This window comes from Neolamprologus brichardi, chromosome 14 (genome assembly GCF_056152115.1).
Source record: "Neolamprologus brichardi isolate AB-2024 chromosome 14, ASM5615211v1, whole genome shotgun sequence".
In the NCBI taxonomy this organism is placed as follows: Eukaryota; Metazoa; Chordata; class Actinopteri; order Cichliformes; family Cichlidae; genus Neolamprologus; species Neolamprologus brichardi.
This window is the reverse complement of record NC_142117.1, coordinates 18,097,085-18,120,562: the sequence shown is the minus strand read 5'-3', so window position 1 is coordinate 18,120,562 and position 23,478 is coordinate 18,097,085. Positions and strand designations below refer to the sequence as shown.

The window sequence follows — 23,478 nt, the reverse complement described above, 5'->3', positions numbered from 1 at the left end:
AACCCCTCCTACATCTGAGATGCATCTTGAAAAACATAGACCCCAACAAGTTAAAAGTGAAACCTTTGAAACCTTTTTTTTTCACCCAGTTACTCTCCTGGAGTTAATTATTTTTTCTACTGAAAACTTATTAACTCATTCTTCAACATAGAATTGGCAGAGAATATAAAGGCAGTGACGATTAGAGCACCAAGCGCAGTGCCATCATTGTCCACACCCTGAACCTTTGGAAATGATGAAAAGAAAATCTATGCAGAGAGACACACAGCCGGGGGTGGAGGAGCGAGGACACTGGGGAAATAAGGTGGAATTTCTCCTTGCTGTGGCGGGAAATGTTGTCGGCCTGGGGAACGTGTGGAGGTTTCCCTACCTCTGTTACAAAAATGGAGGGGGTAAGCAAATGAGGAGCTGTGTTCCTAACACTTATGTTTAATTAATTTAATATATTAATTTTACATTAACTAACCAAAAGGTGTATTAATCTTGTAGGATTATATTGATTGTGCAAAGCATGAGCAAAATAAATTACAAAACAGTACTAGTTCAAGGTCTATTATTACTAGTTCACAGTCACTGAAATGAGACTGAAAGTGTGACTTCAAACTCCATTGGTACTCTAGGAAATGTTAATTTTATCACTTGAGGTAGCTCACATGACAACTGTAGGTGAAGCCAAGCAAGGCTCTCTATCTGTTTGAAGCATTTTGGATTTGTCAGCAGGTTGATTCCATCAAATCTGATACTAGCATTCAAAGTGGAGACTCTGCTCCATTGAATTCAATAGCATCCAGTCCTCAGGCAGCTTGATTGTTTGCAATAGAATCATTATAATTAAAAAAGAAGAAAACAATATTATTAGTTTATAAAAATCTGCCTTGTAGTTTTTTTGTGAATTCAACTTTCACAAACAAAGTTCTAGTAAAAAGTAGTTGTAGCAGCAGTAGTAGTAAAAGTACTAGTCAAACAATTCATTAGTAAAAATTTCCTTTAATAACATCCCAATATCCATCCATCCATCCATCTTCATCCGCTTTATCCGGGGCCGGGTCGCGGGGGCAGCAGCCTAAGCAAAGAGGCCCAGACCTCCCTCTCCCCAGCCACCTCCTCCAGCTCATCCGGGGGAACACCAAGGCGTTCCCAGGCCAGCCGAGAGATATAATCTCTCCAGCGTGTCCTGGGTCTGCCCCGGGGCCTCCTCCCGGTGGGACATGCCTGGAACACCTCACCCAGGAGGCGCCCAGGGGGCATCCTTACCAGATGCCCAAACCACCTCAGCTGGCTCCTTTCGATGTGGAGCAGCAGCGGCTCTACTCTGAGCCCCTCCCGGATGGCCGAACTTCTCACCCTATCTCTAAGGGAGATGCCAGCCACCCTTCGGAGGAAGCTCATTTCCGCCGCTTGTATCCGCGATCTCGTCCTTTCGGTCACTACCCACAGCTCGTGGCCATAGGTGAGGGTAGGGACGTAGATCGACCGGTAAATTGAGAGCTTCGCTTTTACACTCAGCTCCCTCTTCACCACGACGGACCGGTGCAGCGTCTGCATTACTGCAGCTGCAGCCCCAATCCGTCTGTCGATCTCCGGCTCCCTTCTCCCATCACTCGCGAACAAGACCCCGAGATACTTGAACTCCTCCACTTGGGGCAGGACCTCATCCCCGACCCGGAGTGGGCACTCCACCCTTTTCCGGCTGAGAACCATGGCCTCAGATTTGGAGGTGCTGATCCTCATTCCCGCTGCGTCACACTCGGCTGCGAACCGCTCCAGTGCGAGCTGGAGGCCCTCACCCGATGAAGCCAACAGAACCACATCATCCGCAAAGATCAGAGATGAGATCCTGAGGCCACCAAAGCGAAAGCCCTCCGCCACTTGGCTGCGCCTAGAAATCCTGTCCATAAAAATTATGAACAGAACCGGTGACAAAGGGCAGCCCTGGCGGAGCCCATCACCCACCGGGAACGAGTCCAACTTATTGCCGGCAATGCGAACCAAGCTCTTGCAACGGTTGTATAGGGATCGAATGGCCCGTAGCAATGGGCCAGACACCCCATACTCCCGCAACACCTCCCACAGGACACCCCGAGGGACACGGTCGAATGCCTTCTCCAAGTCCACAAAACACATGTAGACTGGTTGGGCAAACTCCCATGCACCCTCAAGTATCCTCGAGAGGATGAAGAGCTGGTCCAGTGTTCCGCGACCAGGACGAAAACCGCATTGTTCCTCCTGTATCAGAGGTTCGACTAGCGGACGAACTCTCCTTTCCAGCACTCTGGCATAGACTTTCCCGGGGAGGCTGAGGAGTGTGATCCCCCTGTAGTTGGAACACACCCTCCGGTCCCCCTTCTTAAAGATGGGGACCACCACCCCGGTCTGCCAATCCATGGGTACTGCCCCTGATCTCCACGCAACATTGCAGAGGCGTGTCAGCCAGGACAGCCCTACAACGTCCAGAGCCTTCAGGAACTCGGGGCGGACCTCATCAACACCAGGGGCTCTGCCACCAAGGAGTTGTTTAACTGCCTCAGTAACCTTGCCCCCAGAAATTGGCGGGTCATTCCCCTCATCCCCAGACTCTGCTTCCTCCTTGGAAGACGCGTCAGTGGGATTAAGGAGGTCCTCGAAGTATTCCTTCCACCGCCTGACAATTTTCTCAGTCGACGTCAGCAGCGCTCCGCCAGCACTATACACAGTGCAGGTAGAGCACCGCTTTCCCCTCCTGAGACGCCTGACGGTTTGCCAGAACCTCTTCGAGGCAGTCCGAAAGTCTTTTTCCATGGCCTCTCCGAACTCCTCCCACACCCGAGTTTTTGCTTCAGCCACTGCCCGAGCCGCATTCCGCTTGGCCTGTCGATACCTGTCGGCTGCCTCCGGAGTCCCACAGGCTAACCAAGCCCGATAGGACTCCTTCTTCAGCCTGGTGGCTCCCTTCACCTCTGGTGTCCACCATTTGGTTCGGGGATTACCACCACGGCAGGCACCAACCACCTTGCGGCCGCAGCTCAATGCAGCAGCTTCGGCAATGGAGGCGCTGAACATGGTCCATTCGGACTCGATGTCCCCCGCCTCCCTCGGAATGCTGTTGAAGCTCTGCCGGAGGTGTGCGTTGAAGATCTCGCAGACTGGGGCCTCTGCTAGTCGTTCCCAGCACACCCTCACTACACGTTTAGGTGCACCAGGTCTTTCCAGCGTCCTCCCCCGCCACCTGATCCAACTCACCACCAGGTGGTGATCAGTTGACAGCTCAGCCCCTCTCTTTACCCGAGTGTCCAGAACATATGGTCGCAGGTCTGGTGATACGATTACAAAATCGATCATCGACCTACGGCCTAGAGCGTCCTGGTGCCACGTGCATTTATGGACACTCTTATGTTCGAACAAGGTGTTCGTTATGGCCAAACTGTGATTAGCACAGAAGTCCAATAACAAAGCACCGCTCGGGTTCAGATCAGGGAGGCCGTTCCTCCCAATCACGCCCCTCCAGGTCTCGCTGTCGTTACCCACGTGAGCATTGAAGTCTCCCAGCAGGACAACAGAGTCTCCAGGTGGAGCACCTTCCAGCACCCCCCCCCCAGGGACTCTAAGAAGGCTGGGTACTCCGAACTGCCACTCGGCGCATAAGCGCAGATGACAGTCAGGACCCGTTCCCCGACCCTAAGGCGCAGGGAACAAACCCTCTCGTCCACCGGGAAAAACCCCAACGTACCGGCAGCAAGCCGAGGGGATATTAAAATACCCACCCCAGCCTGCCGCCTCTCACCAGGGGCAACTCCAGACTGAGACAGAGTCCAGCCCCTCTCCAGGAGACTGGTTCCAGAGCCCAAGCCGTGCGTAGAGGTGAGCCCGACTATATCTAGCCGGTACCTCTCAACCTCACGCACTAACTCAGGCTCCTTCCCCACCAGAGAGGTGACATTCCATGTCCCTATTGCCAGTCTTGGCAGCCGGGGGTCAGTCCGCCAGGGCCTCCGCTCCTGGCCGCCACCCGGCACACAATGCACCCGACCCCTATGGCGCCTCCTGCGGGTGGTGGGCCTGCGGGAGGATGGGCCCATGTCTCCTCTTCGGGCTGTGCCCGGCTGGGCCCCATGGACTAAGGCCCGGCCACCAGACGCTCGCCCTCGGGCACCCTCCCCGGGCCTGGCTCCAGGGCGGGGCCCCGGTAACCCTATCCCGGGCAGGGTAAACTGTTCCCTCTGTGTTTTTTTCATAGGGGTCTTCTGAATCGCTCTTTGTCTGGTCCCTCACCCAGGACCAATTTGCCATGGGAGACCCTACCAGGGGGCAAAAGCCCCCAGACAACATAGCCCCTGGGATCCCTGGGACACACAAACCCCTCCACCACGATAAGGTTGCGATTCACGGAGGAGAACGTCCCAATATGTCGTCTTAATTTTGGTAGTATGTTTAAACAACTGATATATGTTTTGTTTTTAAAAGCATATACCAGGTCCTTATTTAATTGAGTAAGACTGTTACTCAGAAGCTGCACAACAGGTATGTTTGCTGTGTATGTTTTTAATTCAGGTGCATTCCTGGTGCCATATCTGGTATTTGTGGTAACCTGTGGTGTACCCGTGTTCCTGCTGGAGACAACTATAGGGCAATTCACCCAGGAGGGTGGCATTACCTGCTGGAGGAAGCTGTGCCCACTAGCAGAAGGTAAGCTGTTCAGTGATTGTTAATAACAAGAAAACATCATGTTATCCTTTTTTCAATGGCCATTTATTCACAGTCTTGCACAACTGTGTCTCAAAATGTAGTGAACAAGTTAATAAGTATTTAAAGTTAAGCCAATTCTGTACTTATCACAATCTTCAAGTTAAGAGTTCAAGCCTTAACTGAGAACTGGTAACATTGTGTTTTGCAAGTAATTCTCAATGATTTGCTACTAGGCAGTTCTAAAGGAACAAGATGTAATTTCTATGCATTTAAATTTAATATGTTAAGACTAATATTATGTGTGTGGTTCACTTTTCTGCATTATCTCAAATATTTCCCATGGTGTTCAAATTAGAAATACTAAATTTTATTAAATATTGGAATGTATTTGTCCCCTTTACTGCAGACTGCTACCAAGGTAATGTATAAAACAGTGTTTGTGGCACTCTTTATTTATTTATATTTTTAAAGGAATCTTCTGATCATGAATAATAGGCACTGGACTATCCCACAACTGAATTCTACACATAAAAGCTAATGTAGCTGCAAGTTATTGGACCCATTTCATTTTAAGTTAGCAAATAGCAACATAATGCAAGCAGCCTGAAATAAAAGTGGACTTTAAAGTTTCATATTATTACGATGTATTATCATTATTAGGATTTTGGCCTGAAAAGTCTTAACATTTTGCTGAAAGCATTGAAAATACAGGCAAGTAGCAATTACAGCTCACCCAACCTTTCACCAGGCTTCCTTTTCACATGTAACCTGCTACAGTATCTTGACATATTATTGTAGCAAAAATCTGAATACGCACACATGTATTTCAATACCCACACACAAATCAAATTGCACATGCAAAATGAAACACACACACACACACACATACAGACATCCAATATATCCTGGGAAAATTAGGATCTCTCAATGCACAACAACCTTGAAGCAGATGGGCTTCAGCTGTAATCACACCAAGTGCCACTCAGATAAGAAACAGTAAACTGAGACTGTGACTCACAGAAGCTCACCAAAACTGGAGAAGAGAGCAAACTTTTTTTCTGATGGTAGGTTTGGCATAGAAGCATGAGTCCACACTGCCTTGGATCAGTGGTTCAGGCTGGTGGTGGTGGTGCTGATGTAATTATGTGGTGGATATTTTCTTGGTACACCGTGTGCCCTTTAGTACCAACTGCACATCGTTTAAATGCCAGAGCCTACTTAAGTATTGCTGCTGACCTTGTCCATCACTTTATGACCAGAGTGTAGCCATCTTGTGATGGCTACTTTGAGCAGGATAATGTCATATTATCCTGTTATATCACAAAATCATCTTAAACTGGTTTCTTGAATATGACAATGAGTTCATTCAAATGGCCACCACAGTCACAGACCTCAAGCCAAAACTGCTGAGTAACCCCAAAACAACAAGAAGTCTGAGTAATTGATAAATGGAGATTTTTGTAATTATTATCTGTAAATGCCTTTCAGGGATTGGATTTGGTGGACAACTAATCCTCTTCTATAGCTGTATGACCTACATCATTATTCTGTCCTGGGCTTTGTTCTACCTCGTGTTCTCCTTCAGCTCTCAGCTCCCCTGGGCCTCCTGCAACAACGACTGGAACACAGGTAAAATGCAAAGATTATTTCCAATTTCCAATAAAAAATTGTCAAAGTATGTTTAGGTATTTAAACTTTTGTTCTGACACTTTTCACACTCTCCTCTCAGAGGGCTGTGTAGACTTTTCAACAAAAAATAACACCGTCCACTGGACCAACCAGACAAACTCGACCTCTGCAGCCACCGAATTTTGGGAGTATGTCTATGTAGATGGACTGAAAAAGCCTACATACCAAGTTATTTAAAGCCCAATAAAACATTTTGTACCTTTTCCAGTTATATATATCTATATCCTTCTACCTATCGATCTTTCTGTCTATCAATCTATATATTGTTTTTTTTTACCTTCTGCATTTAATTGACTTCTAGACGACGAGTGCTGATGATCTCAGGGGGCATTGAGGAAATAGGCAGCATCCAGTGGGAGGTGCTGTTGTGCCTCATTGCTATGTGGCTCGTCTGCTACTTTTGTATCTGGAAAGGAGTCAGATCTACAGGAAAGGTAGTTTTGCTGGTAAATGCAGTGGGGGAATAGTTATTTGATCCCCTGCAGAAGTTGTACGTTTGCCCACTTACATGACTCTCTAATGACTCTCTAATTTAAATGGTATATTAGTTTCAATGGAGTGAGGCAGAATGTGACATAAAAGTTATATAATGAATTGATTTGTATGTCATTGAATGAAATAAGTATTTAACTTGAGGTGTTAGCTACCTCCACAGATTTCCCATATTTTGTGGACAAAATATAGAAAACTGTTGTAAACGATCTGTGGATGCAGATTGTGTGTGGCAATGGGAGGACCCCTGTGAAGATGGCAGTGGAAAAAAGGAACTTAATAACAAAAGGCTAGCATTTTATTTAGGAGCAAAAACACAAAGGTACAAAAATAAGAAAAAACAAAAAACAAAAACCAATAACTAATCTAAAATGTGAGAAACTAAACGCAGGGCAACACACAGGACAAATAGACATAACGATACAGGGGTAACTGTGTTGCTATGTTTTTATTTGTTGGTTTTCGTTTTTGTTGAAACAAGAGGCAAAATGGGCTGTGGAGAACAGATATGAATGCACACGAGAGACAGGAGGAATTTGGAATGAAAAACAAGGAGGGGAACATGTAAAAAGAAAAGGGAAACAAGACGCAGAGACGCACACACACCAACATGCACCTAGGGAGCGAGGGACACAGGACAAAGGGGGGAACAAAGGGACTTAATAAACAAGGAATTAAACTGAGATCACAAGAAAACTCTGAAGCAATAATAAGAATAAATTCAGGACTGCCTGTTGAAACTTAAGTCATAATGATAACACAAAACACTCAAACCCCCCCCACAATAAACTCAAAAGCTGGATCTAAGATCCAGAACTGTGACAGGAGCATCTGTAACCAGAGTTCTGGCTAGGTTGTAAGGGCTCAAATACTTATTTTCCATGTCATTGAACTTATTTTGTTCAATGACATGGAAATCAGTTTATAACTTTTATTTAATGTGTTCTCCATTAAAATTAAATTACCACAAACATTAGAGACTATTCACTTCTTTATAAGCAATGAAACTTACAAAATCAGCTGGAGATCAAATAATTATTTTTCCTCACTGTAGCTCTATATACAGTATGTATACATAGTACATATTGAGTAAACACTTAAATGCTCTGAAATGTTGCTTTTTCCCACAGGTGGTATATATCACAGCTACCTTTCCCTATGTGATGTTGTTAATTCTTTTGATTCGTGGCTTCTCTCTTCCTGGAGCATTCGAAGGAATCATGTTTTATCTTCTGCCTGAACCCTCACGACTGATAGACCCTCAGGTACGAGCTCAAATCTCTAACAGTGTCTGACACAGGTGGACAAGTGTAATACTGTTGCTTTTTTGGAACAGGTGTGGATGGAGGCTGTGAGTCAGATCTTCTTCTCCTACAGTATCGGTGTGGGCTCCCTAACTGTGCTGGGAAGCTACAACAAATACAACAACAACTGCTATAAGTACATGATGATCAGTAGTTATTTACCTTAATTTTAAATAGATATTTAAATATTAACAACCTCATATTTTTTCACATGCAGTAACTGCACTTTGCACTTTGTTTTTGTGATTTGCAGAGACTCTCTGATGCTGTGTTTGCTGAACAGTGGTACCAGTGTTGTAGCTGGTTTTGCTGTGTTCTCAGTGCTGGGATTCATGGCTCGTGAGCAAGGTGTTCCCATTTCAGAAGTGGCCGAGTCAGGTATATATCACAAACATGCGACCATATTCTCCTCGACCCATAAATATGACATAACAATGATCCATAAATGGACTCAATCTTACATAACAATATTATGGGAGCATGTCTCAACTGGTCACAGACTTGGTAACAGAACGAGAAAGATTTTAAAATTTTCAGGGCTCTGTTTTAATTGTTAAGCTTGATTTTGGGGAACAGTATTTTTTGAATGATTTCAACATTTTTTGTTTACAAAAGCTTAATTTCTCAGTAGTGAGTTTATACCTAATCTATGGGAACTTGTTTCCAGCACTGGAAGAAAAACAACAAAGTACTTTTGCCACTGAAAATTCAAAATTTACGATATCTCAATAAGAAAATTGGCATCCAAACATTGTGTGAAAGTTTCCTTGTTATCTTGATTATAGGAAGAGGAGGAATGTGGAACAGTAGGATTGGTTTTTCTGTGGTATTCACATTTCTATAGGAAAACAGAATGCTTTGCTAAATGTTTGTGTCAGGAAGTTGACATTTTGTGATGCTTAAATTGAAATTAAGACTTAGGTCTCATTGGCAAAAAAATATTTTTACAGCTGTGGAAACTAACTACCATACTAATCAGGTCTCAGCATCCTTTGAGTTCCAATAGTCAAACTATATTATGTGGGCTAAATCAGTCAGTGCCATTGTGCCATCACAGTCAAACACGTGAGTAATAGTGAAAACCTGATGTCATTTGATTTTTCCCTCTTAATATGAACAGGCACAGGTGATTGTTCAATTTTCTGCATTTCTGCTGTCATATTTATGCCATTACACACCACAAACTGTACAAACTAAAACACAAACATTTACCACTGGCTGGCATGTTTGATATGTTCTGGCATCATGCTGTTGTGTTTCAGGTCCAGGCCTGGCGTTCATTGCATACCCTCAGGCTGTAGCCATGATGCCCCTGCCTCAACTGTGGTCCATCTGTTTCTTTGTTATGCTAATTCTCTTGGGTCTGGATACACAAGTAAGACACACAACTTTGGAACATTGCATTTATGCTTTGAAATTTACTCAGTGTGTTTTGTCCATTTTCTGCACAGTTTGTTGCCATGGAAGTAGTGATGACGTCCTTCATTGATATGTTTCCCAAAGTGTTGCGCAGAGCCGGCCGAAGGGAGATTTTTCTCCTTCTCTTCTGCCTGATATGCTTCTTCTCTCAGCTTGTCATGGTTACTGAGGTCTGTATGTAATGTATCACTGCCAGAAAATGTTTTGGAAATGTGTGTGGGGGTCTAAAAGAAAATATTAAACATTACATATCCTAATTTTCAGATTTTAGTAACAAAACTAAATGCATGCAAAATAAATATCTGTGTCATTGTTTCTAGGGAGGGATGTTTGTGTTCCAGTTGTTGGACTACTATGCTTGTAATGGAGCCTGCATCCTCTTTCTATGTGTGTTTGAAACTCTGGCACTGGGTTGGATATTTGGTAGGTGTGCTCTTCTTTTTATATCTCACACTAATGATGTCGTAATGATGACATGATCAGGGAAATGTTCTCATATATAGAAGCAAATCTTGCAGACACTTGTGAGGACATTATAATGGAGTCTTTACATGACTGATTATGACTCCTTTGGCTGTCATTTGACCTTTATTTGAAAAAAATACATCCACAGCGTTCCATTGACACCAAGTGTGATCTTTATACGTTGTTTATCTTGTTTCTTCTCCTATTAAGGGGTAGATAAGTTATATGACATAATAAAGGACATGACAGGGACACGAGCCAACTACTTCTTTAAACTCTGCTGGCTCTACCTCACACCACTGGTCTCACTGGTGAGTTGGGCTTTAAGTATTAGCATACCAACACTCAATTCTCCACCAACTAAACCATCTCCTTTTGATTTCTCAGGGCTCTTTTATGTGTTCTTTAATTGAGTACCAGCCTCTGACCTTTAATCGGTGGTACATCTACCCATCCTGGGCATATGTGCTGGGGTGGATACTGGCCCTCTCCTCCATCCTGCTTGTTCCAGGATGGGCCCTGTATAAGCTGGGCACTGAGACTGGGACTCTAAGTCAGGTGGGATGACTGTGTTATTATATTAAATTTATAGTTAAACAAAAATGTAAGACTTTCATGTTTACTGGGTGATTTTTAACATAATAGAAATCATGGTAATAATAGCTTTTTTAGAATTATTATAAAACTTTTAAATTAAGTTTTTCTCCATTTTTCTCCATTTTGTAGCGTTTCCATCATCTGTGCCAGCCTAATCTTGAAAATTTAGAGAACCAAAAGAGGGAAACTGAGCTAGAGACCATCAGAGAACCTCTGCAGTAGTTCACACACAACTGATACGAAAGGTCATCTGATCCCTTTGTAACACCTACGATTTGGAGTCGAATGTGATGTCACTTTCTCTTTTTTCCACTTTAAAAACAATTCTCTTTTTTTCCACTTCTGTACCCATTTGAGCTGCATCATAGTGATTCATTGTCTTCTTTTTCTTTCCTTTTTTTTTGTTTTTTTGTTTATACAATATATCAATGTATCTAAATCCACACACATTTCCTTTAATGGAAAGATGTTTGCTGTGTTTGTGTAGTGCACTCCCAAAAATGATGTTTTACACCACATGTTACAAAAAGAAAAAATGCTTTTGTGTTGATATGACTGACCTCAAAAAAAAAGTCCTTAAACGTTAAAGGCAGGGGTGATTCTAGGATCAGAGCTTTGGGGAGCTCCTGACACCCAGAGAGCTGGCCATCCAGGCAAGGTAAACTTTACTCGTCATAATGAGACGTCTTCCCCGTCTCTGTCAGTCCCTGCATCCTTAAATGTCTCCAGTTGTCACGAGTTCTCTCTGACTGTCTCCTTGGTGCATTTAAACCCCTGTTCCTCCCTGTCCCTCCCATCAAGTCTCTCTGTGCCTGGGTCCTCGTCACAAACCATGACATCACTGTTTTGTACATTTTAACACAATTTAATCCCCACATTTGTGAAAGAAAAGCAAAACACTTTTTTGAAAAGTCTGTAACAAAACCATCAAATCTGATAAAGGTTATTTAAATGCTGCCAAAGAAAAATGGATTGGAATTTAAAAAAAAAAACAAAAAACAAAACATATACCAATCTTAATTACTGTGCGAGAAGTGAATGATGCTCACAGTGAGTAAGAAGTAAACTGAGTGCATATTTTGGACAGAGATTCACTTTTCACATTTCAAGAGTCCTTGAAATGTACAAAATATTATTAAAAAATTAGAAAATGGAGACACCTTGGCCTATGGTACAATGTATACAATGTATGAAAAGATCTTTACTGCAGATACTAATATAGCTCTGCAGATTTTTTCTTTTCTTTTAACTTATGTTGCCTCACCTTGAGGTTGGCAAATCTTTCTATCACATTTTGGTGGTCAAGTCTCTGAAGCATCTCTTTCTCAACTGACATCACAGCCAGGTGCTGGAGTCTGCTTTGACCCATGGTCCTTCTCAGCCAGGTATGGAGCTGACTCAAGACACTAAAAGACCTTTCACAGCTACAGCTGGTAACTGGGTTTGTTAGGGCAACCCGAATAAGAGTTTTCAGTGTGGGGAAGATCTGATTATCCAGAAGATTGTACAATGTTAACATATCTGTGATGGCACCAGCCTCACTCTTGAGCTTCAAAACGTTTTTGGCAACCGTGACTTCCTCTGACTGAAGTTCAATATGGTAATGCAGTGCCAGGGCTGACAACCCAGTTGGTTTTGCAGATTCTGTATAGCAGCTTTAATATAGGGAGGACACAACTTCCAGATTGTATGAGTAAAATTAGTTGTTGTTTTTTCTTTGCCAGTTTCTGTTTTGCCTGTTAGTATTCCCTGTCTGTTTTCTTACCTGGTTCTTCCTGATCTTGTACTTTCTCCTCATGTTCTCCTCTTTCCTCTCTCCCTCTTTGGACTGACAATCATACACAAATAGATTGTATTCAATTAGATTAAAAAAAAAATACTATTAAGATTACTAAAAAAAAGGTCCTCTCTCAGTGTACTTTCAACCAAAAGGCAAATAACCAAACCACATGTACATCTAATAAAAGATATAAATATTGAAACATTGATCCAACATTATTCTTTATTGACGGATCATTTGATTTTACACTTTTACCTGAATGTGGCTCCTTTTTTTGAAAAAACTTCCTTATATCCATTATGAACCTGGCTGTCTCTCTGTACACAAACACACACACACACACAACAGGAGTTATAAGGTTAATGGGCATCCAGTCAGTTAGCAGGTTAGTACCTTGGGTTCAATATCGGCACATGCACATATAATAAAATAACCAATTTCTCTCATTACATTTCAAACAGGACAGTGGTAACAACAGTAGGCTACGGACAATGTTAAGTTTTAGATTTTAAATAGGCTGTATACATTTTAATGGGAGCAACAGGACGGTCAAATATCGCTGATTTTACTACAGAGCAGGACGGATTGTAGGGTAGCAAACATAGTCGAGAAACACGTTTTCAACACAGCAGGTTATCTGGGTGTAATGTTTTTCAGTTAAAAAGAAACATGGTCTGACTCTTATCTAACTATATAAAGAGTAACTGAAGGTTAAATGCAGCTAATATGTCCTGTTTTGAGGGCTTTGATGTCCTTAGTCACCCACGGCTTGTTATTTGGGTAACAATGAACAGTGTGAGCTGGAACAATGGAGTCGGTGCAGAAAATTATGTAGTCTGTGATATACTCAGTAAGCCCATTGATGTCCTCGGCGTGAGTCTCACAGACTGTTTCCCAGCTACAAGTTGAACAGCCACAAGGGGCAGTACCCTCCATGGAGAAGGAGGCTAGAGGGCAAGATCAAAGTAGCACGGAGGGAGGTTAGCCAACTAACGGAGTTGCAGAAAGGTGCGACAAAGAAGGTGCATAAGAAATACAGCAAGCTGTCCATACCTGAGGCCTTGGAAACTGCCAAGCAAAGACTCACAGCCTTGGCCAGCCGCTTGAGGAGGTACACCAGAGAAATAGAAGGCAGGAGAATAAACCAGCTGTTCTCCACAGAACCAGCAAAGGTGTACTCTCAGTGGCAAGGGAACAATAATAAGAGAACAGCACCACCAAGGCTGGAGACGGAGCAATACTGGAAGAGCATATGGGAGAAGGACGCAACCTTCGGCAATGCTCAGTGGCTAGTGGATCTGAGGGCAGACCATAGCGACCTCCCTGAACAGGGTCCAGTAACCATCACAGTGGCAGATATCCAAGAAAGGGTCTCCAGTATGAAGAGTTGGACAGCACCAGGGCCCGACATGGTTCACGCCTACTGGCTAAAGAAGCTGACTGCACTGCACACCCGGAATGGCTAACCGAAGGTCGGACGGTCCTGATCCCCAAGGACCCCAAGAAGGGACCAGTCCCCTCCAACTACCGACCAATAACCTGCCTCAGTACTACATGGAAGCTCCTGTCAGGCATCATATCGGCTAAGGTCAATACATGAGCGGGGCACAGAAAGGAATTGGCAAGAATACCAGAGGTGCAAAACACCAGCTACTGGTAGACAGAACAGTCAGCCGAGACTGCAAGACCAGACTAACCAACCTGTGCACTGCCTGGATTGATTACAAGAAGGCCATTACAAGAAGGAGATCATTAACAAGATTGATTACAAGAAGGCCTATGACTCAATGCCCCACAGCTGGATACTAGCATGCCTAGAATTGTACAAGATCAATGGGACCCTAAGAGCCTTCATCAGGAACTCAATGGGGATGTGGCGTACAACACTAGAGGCCAACTTCAAGCCCATAGCACAAGTCACCATCAAGTGCGGGATCTACCCGAGATGCTCTGTCCCCACTGCTGTTCTGCATAGGCCTGAACCCCCTCAGTGAGATCATTAACAAGACTGGCTACGGATACCGACTACGGAACGGAGCAGTTGTCAGCCACCTCCTGTACATGGATGACATCAAGCTGTATGCCAAGAGTGAACGAGACATCGATTCACTGATCCACACTACCAGGCTATACAGCAATGACATTGGAATGTCGTTCGGGCTGGAGAAGTGTAGTCGGATGGTAACAAACAGAGAGAAGGTAGTCAGAACTGAGGGGATTGAACTACCAGAAGGCAACATTGCAGACGTAGAGGACAGTTACAAGTACCTGGGGATCCCGCAGGCGAATGGGAACCATGAAGAGGCCGCTAGGAAAGCTGCAAACACCAAGTACCTGCAGAGGGTCAGGCAAGTCCTGAGGAGTCAGTTGAACGGTAAGAACAAGATCCGGGCCATCAACACGTACGCCCTGCCCGTGATCAGGTACCCTGCTGGGGTAATAGGCTGGCCAAAGGAGGAGATAGCCACTGACATAAAGACAAGAAAGCTCCTTACCATGCATGGAGGGTTTCACCCCAAGTCCAGCACCCTGAGGCTGTACGCTAAGCGGAAGGAAGGGGGTAGGGGACTGGTGAGTGTCAGCACCACAGTCCAGGATGAGACAACAAACATCCAAGAATACATCATGAAGATGGCCCCAACTGACAGCGTGCTCAGTGAATACCTCAGGCAGCAGAAACCCAAGAAAGAGGAGGGAGATGAGGAACCATCATGGAAGGACAGGCCCCTGCACGGTAAGTACCACCGGCAGATAGAGGAGGTGGCTGATATCCAGAAATCCTACCAGTGGCTGGACAAACCTGGACTGAAAGATAGCACAGAGGCACTAATCATGGCAGCACAAGAACAAGCTCTGAGTACAAGATCCATAGAGGCTGGGGTCTATCACACCAGGCAAGACCCCAGGTGCAGGCTGTGTAAAGATGCCCCAGAGACAATCCAGCACATAACAGCAGGGTGCAAGATGCTAGCAGGCAAGGCATACATGGAACGCCATAACCAAGTGGCCGGCATAGTGTACAGGAACATCTGTGCCGAGTATAACCTGGAAGTCCCGAGGTCAAAATGGGAAATGCCCCCAAGGGTGGTGGAGAATGACCGAGCTAAGATCCTGTGGGACTTCCAGATACAGACGGACAAAATGGTGGTGGCTAACCAACCGGACATAGTGGTAGTAGACAAACAGAAGAAGACGGCCGTAGTGATCGATGTAGCGGTTCCGAATGACAGCAATATCAAGAAGAAGGAACACGACAAGCTGGAGAAATACCAAGGGCTCAGAGAAGAGCTCGAGAGGATGTGGAGGGTGAAGGTATCGGTGGTCCCCGTGGTAATCGGAGCACTAGGTGCGGTGACTCCCAAGCTAGGCGAGTGGCTCCAGCAGATCCCGGGAATAACATCGGAGATCTCTGTCCAGAAGAGCGCAGTCCTGGGAACAGCTAAGATACTGCGCAGGACCCTCAAGCTCCCAGGCCTCTGGTAGGGGACCCGAGCTTGAATGATAAACCGCCCGCAGGGGCGTGCTGGGTGTTTTTATATATATATATATATATATATATACACACACAGCCCGTTCTCACTCCGGAGATGTAACATGGCGACGTTTTGTCACGTCCCGCGGCGTTCCTGATGAACGCAAAAGGAGACCTTCGGCGTTCTTATGGTATGCGGCGGGTTATGGCTGAAATCCAGTGCAATGACGCTCCCGCGGTAATAGACGTTCCAGCCCTGTATTGCAGCCCTAAACCTAACCTTATCCCTAGCCCTAACCATAACCTTTTTCCTGATCTTAACCAGGACTTTAATGATGTTAAATAGCGTGTTTCTAAGCGATTTGGAGAAAAAGAGCGAACATGTGTAGATTGAGTCCATACGGTTCTCATATTTCCTCATTTTTCCGAGGTCATCATTTAGGAACGCGGTGGGTAGCCGAAAACGTAATATGTTGATGATTTGTCACCTACTGTAAAATGTTACGCTGTGGGAGTGAGAACGTGTTGATATACACACACACACACATATAGATAGATAAATAGATAGATAGATAGATAGATAGATAGATAGACAGGAAGACATGTACCGGTGTTACATATTTAAAATACTAAATATGAGTAACTGTATTCCGTTACAGTTACTATTTAAAAAGGTGGTATTCAGGATACAGTTACTTTGTTGAAATAAAGGGATTACACGGTGGTCTTTTCAGGCAGGCATAGCCCTAAAGAATGTAGTTGTAAAAAGCTTGTTAATATATTAAGTAATCCAAAGTATTCAGAATACGTTACTCTCATTGAGTAACATAACGGAATACATTACAAAATACATTTTGGGGCATGTATTCTGTAATCTGTAGTGGAATACATTAACTAATTAAGTAACTTTCCCAACACTGTATACACACACACACACACACACACACAAAATTTAACTTCTGCATTTAATTGACTTCTAGACGACGAGTGCTGGCGATCTCAGGGGGCATTGAGCTAATAGGTAGCATCCGATGGGAGTTGCTGTTTTGCCTCATCGCTATGTGGATCATCTGCTACTTTTGTATCTGGAAAGGAGTCAGGTCTACAGGAAAGGTATTTGTATAGCTGCAGAATTGTGGTCAATAACGATATTCAGGAGATTTATATATGGTACATATTAATTAAACATTTTAATGCCCTCAAATTTTGCTTTTTCCCATAGGTGGTATATGTCCCAGCTACCTTCCCCTATGTAATGTTGTTAATTCTTTTGATTCGTGGCCTCTCTCTTCCTGGAGCATTAGAAGGAGTGATGTTTTATCTTCTGCCTGAACCCTCACGACTGATAGACCCTCAGGTACGAGCTCCAATCTCTAACAGTGTCTAATACAGGTGGACAAGTGTAATACTGTTGCTTTGTTGGAACAGGTGTGGATGGATGCTGCGAGTCAGATCTTCTTCTCCTACGGTATCGGAGTGGGTGTCCTAACTGTGCTGGGAAGCTACAACAACTACAACAACAACTCATATAAGTATGCTGATCATTAATGCGGATAGTTTCAGTATTAAAATTCCCATGTTACTAAATGCCGTGACTGCACTTTGCACTTTGTTTTTGTGATTTGCAGAGACTCTCTGATGCTGTGTTTGCTGAACAGTGGTACCAGTGTTGTAGCTGGTTTTGCTGTGTTCTCAGTGCTGGGATTCATGGCTCATAAGCAAGGTGTTCCTATTGCAGAAGTGGCCGAGTCAGGTATGTATCTTGAACATGCAATCACATCCTTCTGGAAACATTTTTACATAACTTCAACACTTTATTTGAAGTTTTACACTTCATTTTGAAGAATAATAATAAACTATATTGAATGATTTTTTTTGCTTATTAACATTTCATGTAATCCCATTACTTTTTTCAAGTATCGAGTAAAGTAAGGGATTACTATTGCAAAAAGTTAAAAGGTAATTAGATTACTGTTACTTTCCCGTAAGCACGCTGCGTTACTGCGTTACTAAAACCGAGTGTCTCATGACAATGACGTAAGAAAGTGTGACGTTCGTGGCAACAGCTGTGTGCAGATCAACAATGGATAATATATTGAGTGCGGGAGAGAGTATGACCATGCAGCGTTTAAAGCGTGGAAGTACTGACCTTACTTTGAGTTTGATTCTGTAAAAAGTGACAAAAACATTAGCGTCCGCTGTTCACTGCGTGGGAAGAAAACTTTTTTCTACAGCAAAAAAACCCCTAAACTTCCGAGCAAGCACAGAGTACACTGCCACGGAATGGGAAATTCGCAATTCAACTCGTGGATTCTTCCACTGTCCGCTGCGGCACACCTGCACCAGGGCAAACCTTAAATTTTTGCTTGATGCATGAAGTTAAAAGATTAAAGCAATAATTGTTTAAATATATAATAAAACAAATTTTAAAAAGAGTCTTTTCCCATTTGATTACATTTTATATGATAGATTAGCCAGAAAGTAGAATTGGGCTGAAAGATCTATTGCTTTATCACCTATTCACCTCAACTGTGGTCCATCTGTTTCTTTGTTATGCTCATTCTCTTGGGTCTGGATACACAAGTAAGACACACACAGCTTTGGAACTTTGCATTTATGCTTGAAATTTACTAAGTGTTTTGTCCATTCTCTGCACAGTTTGTTAACATGGAGGTGGTGATGACGTCCTTCACTGATATGTTTCCCAAAGTGTTGCGCAGGACTGGCCACAGGGAGATTTTTCTCCTTCTCTTCTGCCTGATATGTTTCTTCTCTCAGCTTGTCATGGTTACTGAGGTCTGTATGTAAAGAATGCAAAAAATGTTTTGGAAATGTATGTGTGGGTCTGAAAGAAAATATTAAACATTACATATCCTAATTTTCAGATTTTAGTAACAAAACTAAATGCATGCAAAATAAATATCTGTGTCATTGTTTCTAGGGAGGGATGTCTGTGTTCCAGTTGTTTGACTACTATGCTTGTAATGGAGCCTGCATCCTCTTTCTATGTGTGTTTGAAACTCTGGCACTGGGTTGGATATTTGGTAGGTGTGCTCTTCCTTTTATATCTGACACTAAGGATTTTGTGATGATGACATGATCAGGGAAATGTTCTCATATATAGAAGCAAATCTTGCAGACACTTGTGAGGACATTATAACTACTAAACCATCTCCTTTTGATTTCTCAGGGCTCTTTTATATGTTCTTTAATCGAGTACCAGCCTCTGACCTTTAATCGGTGGTACATCTACCCATCCAGGGCATATGTGCTGGGGTGGATACTGGCCCTCTCCTCCATCCTGCTTGTTCCAGGATGGGCCCTGTATAAGCTGGGCACTGAGACTGGGACCCTAAATCAGGTGGGATGATTGTGGTATAAGATTAAATACAGTGTGGGAAATAATTATTTTATCCCCTTCTGAATTTGAAAGTTTGTTCACTTAGAAAGAAATGAACAAGCTTTATTTGTGTTTTAACATCAAATATATAGTTAAATAAAATGTATGGTTTTCATGTTTACAGGGTAATTTTTAACAAAATAGAAATTATTATAATGATAATAGCTTTTTAGAATTGTTATAAAAGTTTTAAATAATGACCAAATATTTTTCTCCATTTTGTAGCGTTCCCAGCATCTGTGCCAGCCTAATCTTGAAAATTTAGAGACCCAAGAGAGGGAAACTGAGTTATAGATCATCAGAGAACAGAGCAGTAGTACACACACACACAACTGATACAAAATGTAATCTGATCCCAAAAACACCTACAAGTTGGAGCTGAAAATGATGTCACTTTCTCTGTTTTCCTTTACATTCTTTCTCCTTTTTCCACTTTTGTACACATTTTAGTTGTTGTTTTTAGACAGATGAGCTCAAAGTGGAGAGTGGAGAATTCAGAGAAAACCAAACAATATAGCAGCACACACACCTCATACCAACTGTCAAGTGGTGGAGAGATGATGATTCCTCTTCCTGGCACATGCTGATTCATGCAAAAGGAGAGTGATCTCAAGCACAACAGGAAATCTCCAGCTGAAAGCTGAAAAATAAAAGAATCAAAGTGTTACAATGGCCTGGACAAAGTCCTGATATCAACCCAACTGAATTAATGTAGCGAAAATATAAGACAGCTGCCCATAAACAGATGTCTGCAAATGTCAATGAACTGAGGCAATGTTATAAAGAAAAGTGGACCAAAATTCCTCCACAATAATGTGATCTGCCTTTGCAACTGATGCCACAACTGCTGTTGGGCCAGTGGAGAAGAACACCTATGTTTGTGTTACAGATCTGAGTCATTAAAAATGAAAATGCTATTGCATTTTGATATCATATTAAACATCGCACTAAGTGGACAGAATTATTTCTGATATGTTTGTATTGTTAATTTTTACTTTGAGTGTCTGTAGAGGAAAGCGCAAACCTGGGAATATTCCACAAGTTAATTTAACCTTAACATCAACACAATTGATAATTGTATTTTGACAGACATGTTAATGGCACCTATCAAGAGAAATACATGCAATAAACATGAATGCTCTGTGTGCACACTGCTGAGAAAACATGGGGAGAGAAGTTTTCATTGTGTCTGATCTGTGTAGAAGTTTGACTAAAAGCCTGAAACACTGGAACCCACTCTCCACACCTTTAAAAAGAAAACAAGATTATTACTTATGGGACTTAGCAGTGGATTCTCTAGTTAACCCCTCTTTCTAATCTTCAATTCTGCTCCATATCAATACCCCCCCCCAATAATCCTAGAATAAGAATATTAGTCAAAATTAGTCAAAAGACCAAGTTTTGGCACTGCACCCAAAACTTTAAGCCATCCAGTTACACCAGTCTTCTAATAACATCTCTCATTTCATTCCGACCTGTGCAATGGCCTTGCAATGATGTACAAGTGTTTTTAACCCTGTCCAGTATGTGTACTCCGAGGTGTTTATGGTTCTCCACAATGTTCACATCAACCCCCTGGATTGAAACAGGGGTCAAGGGTTTCCTGGTCCTCCTGAAGTCCACAATCAATTCTTTGGTCTTTGTCATGTTGAGCTACAGATGATTCTGCTCACACAACATGACAAAGGAGTCAACCACAGCCCGGTACTCTGTCTCATCACCCTCACTGATGCATCCAACCACAGCAGTATCATCAGAAAACTCTCTGCACATTAAATGCTTGGGCATTCAAAATATTTTTGCCTATTCTCCAATAAGTAATAACCACATTTTTATACCATCTTTGTTAGATACTAAATTTGAGGCCTGATGAAACAGAGGTATAGGTAGCATAAGGGAACTATACATTGAGAACACCTTTGCCATCTTTGAGCAATTATCTATAACGTATAGCCTATCAAGTACATATTTTCTACATACATTGACCAGCGTACACTATATTACTTTTTGTGCCAGGGGATCCTTGGGGTGGACCAATTTTTGGAGCAGCGTGTTTTGGGGTTTGAAAGTCACAGAGATGGAGTGTTTAGAGAAAATGTGTCTGAACAGTTCCAATACTCCTGACACACAAGGGATCACTGAGAGTTTTTGCTTAAGCAGCAGTAGTCCTTCTTGTCTTCGGGATCGCCTGAAGCTTTCTTTAGGTGACTTCTCAGCTTTGACAAATATCCAGCTGAGATAACGAGATTTACTCAGGCCCTTCTTGATATGATGTACAGTGGCGTGCAAAAGTATTCGGCCTCCTTGAACTTTCCCACATTTTGTCACATTAAAGTCACAAACATGAATAAATTTTATTGGAATTCCACGTGAAAGACCAATACAAAGTGGTGTACATGTGACAAGTGGAATGAAAATGAATGTGCTTTCATGGCCGTGGTATTTGTGGGGATGGTGTTCACTGTTATGTCTACATATGACGGACCTACAGACTTACCCAAACTTTCCTCTATTAAAGTGAATTGTTAAATGTTGTCATTTTTATGCTTACCATCTCTACATTGTTTCAAACTGTGTGATCAAAGACATTCCTTTGTCCCCCTCCCCAGCCTGTCGAGGTTGTGGGGGAGGCTCTAGTGTTTTATCACAGACACATCCCATGTGAAGGTTCTGTTTGTTGTTTGGTAAACTTCCTGCCCTTTTATGGCTTCACCTGTTTTGTGCATGGTGAACCAATAGAGGGGTTACGAGGGGAGGTGCTTGTGTTGTGTAAACTGTAACTATCATGAGAATAAAAGGCTACGAGGAGGGCTGCTCTTTGAAGGAGTTGGTTGGAGATAGGTGAGGAGCGTTAAGCTCCAAGAGCTTGGTTCCGACCAGCCTTCCCTTGCTAGCAAGTAAAAGTTGAAGATGTTCTGTCTTGCTTTCTTCATGAGGAATACGTTTCTAAACTAGCGGGGCCTGTGGAAGCACAGACCCAGCAGCCTCAGGGTGCTTTATATTGTAAGGTATACCCTACAATAATACGAACAGAGAAAAAAGCCAACAACCCCCCTATGAGCAAGCACTTTGGCGACACTAGGAAGTGTTACAGATTCAAATATTGGGGATGGATACAAGAGGAAAACCAAAATAACAACACTGTCAAGTCAAACGATGATTTAATGAACACACGCGTGGGAGATGGACACCATACAGCAGACAGCATCACATCTCAAAATGGTGGAGCCTTGATCAAACTCTTATAGCCTCTAGTGGCCCCCACCTAATCATAAAAGCCTAAACATTCACATTCTTTCTCTCACACAGCGCCTAAGCTACGACCTTGGCTCCCTGTTTATCTGCTCCTGGTGAGATGGGGCAGAATGCTCTGTTCTCTTCTAACCAGACAAATAAGGCGATGACTTTCTGTGAACAGTATTTTCTTATAACTCAGCAGTATAATGCATCATAAAACAATATCATTCATTCACAATAAATCAGCAGTCTAATGTAATGCAGATCAGTTTACCAAATGTAATAGTTATCACCTTCTTCTAATTCAGGAGAATAATGCAAACTAAAACTACATAATAATTCACAATCTTTAATTAGGGGTCTAACATGGCATAAAATAATATTATAATCCAACAATTCCCCCTGATGAGCTCTTTAGACTTAAAGAGCTCACTTACACCCTGCAATCCAGTGTTGCTGGGTTCATTTCTTCTTACTCCTGAGGCCCTTTGTCCCCCTGTTGGGTGAACCATATGTGAGATGATCTCTGTGTTTGCGCAGTTCAGATGCAAGAAAAACTATTATTACAACAACAATAGTAGGTACAGATGACACTCCCATCACTCCCCAGTTCTCCCACAGCTTTATTTCGGTGCTACCTTATATCCTCCAAACGTACTCAGACTAGAACCTCTGTCCGAGGAGCTTTTAGCCTTTATTTTATTGCTGTAGGCACCAGTGTCTTCCAGTCGGGTGATCCTCTGCTCTTCTTTCTTCGACCTCAGGGGTTAGACAACCCTTCAGTCGTTGCACAGATCAGGGGATTATTCTGCCCCGATTTCAAACAATGATCTGTGTATTCTGGGGTCACAGCTGTGTTCCCCTTTTGACCGAGAGCCTCTCGAACGTCGTTGGTCTGGTGTTCCTGGATTTCTGCCAACCCCTTCATGGTTATTGCTGTGTTTATGGGATCCATCCTTTT

The 23,478-nt window shown here is 43.1% G+C and overlaps 1 protein-coding gene and 1 pseudogene across 1 annotated transcript; both read left to right on the top strand.

Annotated features, from left to right (window-relative positions):
- The first annotated feature begins 232 nt into the window (after nucleotides 1-232).
- On the top strand, nucleotides 233-10,896 carry LOC148098861 (sodium- and chloride-dependent GABA transporter 2-like). Its single transcript, XM_087850932.1, has 14 exons — nucleotides 233-392; nucleotides 4,528-4,662; nucleotides 6,151-6,291; nucleotides 6,392-6,479; nucleotides 6,653-6,785; nucleotides 7,974-8,108; nucleotides 8,180-8,283; nucleotides 8,401-8,525; nucleotides 9,410-9,522; nucleotides 9,599-9,736; nucleotides 9,887-9,989; nucleotides 10,242-10,342; nucleotides 10,419-10,589; nucleotides 10,758-10,896. The coding sequence occupies exons 1-14, from the start codon at nucleotides 233-235 to the stop codon at nucleotides 10,848-10,850; spliced, it is 1,740 nt and encodes a 579-aa protein (XP_087707058.1). The 3' UTR covers nucleotides 10,851-10,896.
- Nucleotides 10,897-13,216: 2,320 nt separating this feature from the next.
- On the top strand, nucleotides 13,217-19,250 carry LOC148098860 (sodium- and chloride-dependent GABA transporter 3-like; annotated as a pseudogene).
- Nucleotides 19,251-23,478: the final 4,228 nt, after the last annotated feature.

What these genes read in the sequence shown, in the direction of transcription:
- LOC148098861 (XM_087850932.1), top strand. Translation starts at nt 233, where the DNA reads ATGATGAAAAGAAAATCTATGCAGAGAGACACACAGCCGGGGGTGGAG. An exon ending in GCTGTGCCCACTAGCAGAAG is followed by an intron (nt 4,663 to 6,150) that starts GTAAGCTGTTCA and finishes AATGCCTTTCAG; the next exon opens with GGATTGGATTTGGTGGACAA. An exon ending in TTCAGAAGTGGCCGAGTCAG is followed by an intron (nt 8,526 to 9,409) that starts GTATATATCACA and finishes GTTGTGTTTCAG; the next exon opens with GTCCAGGCCTGGCGTTCATT.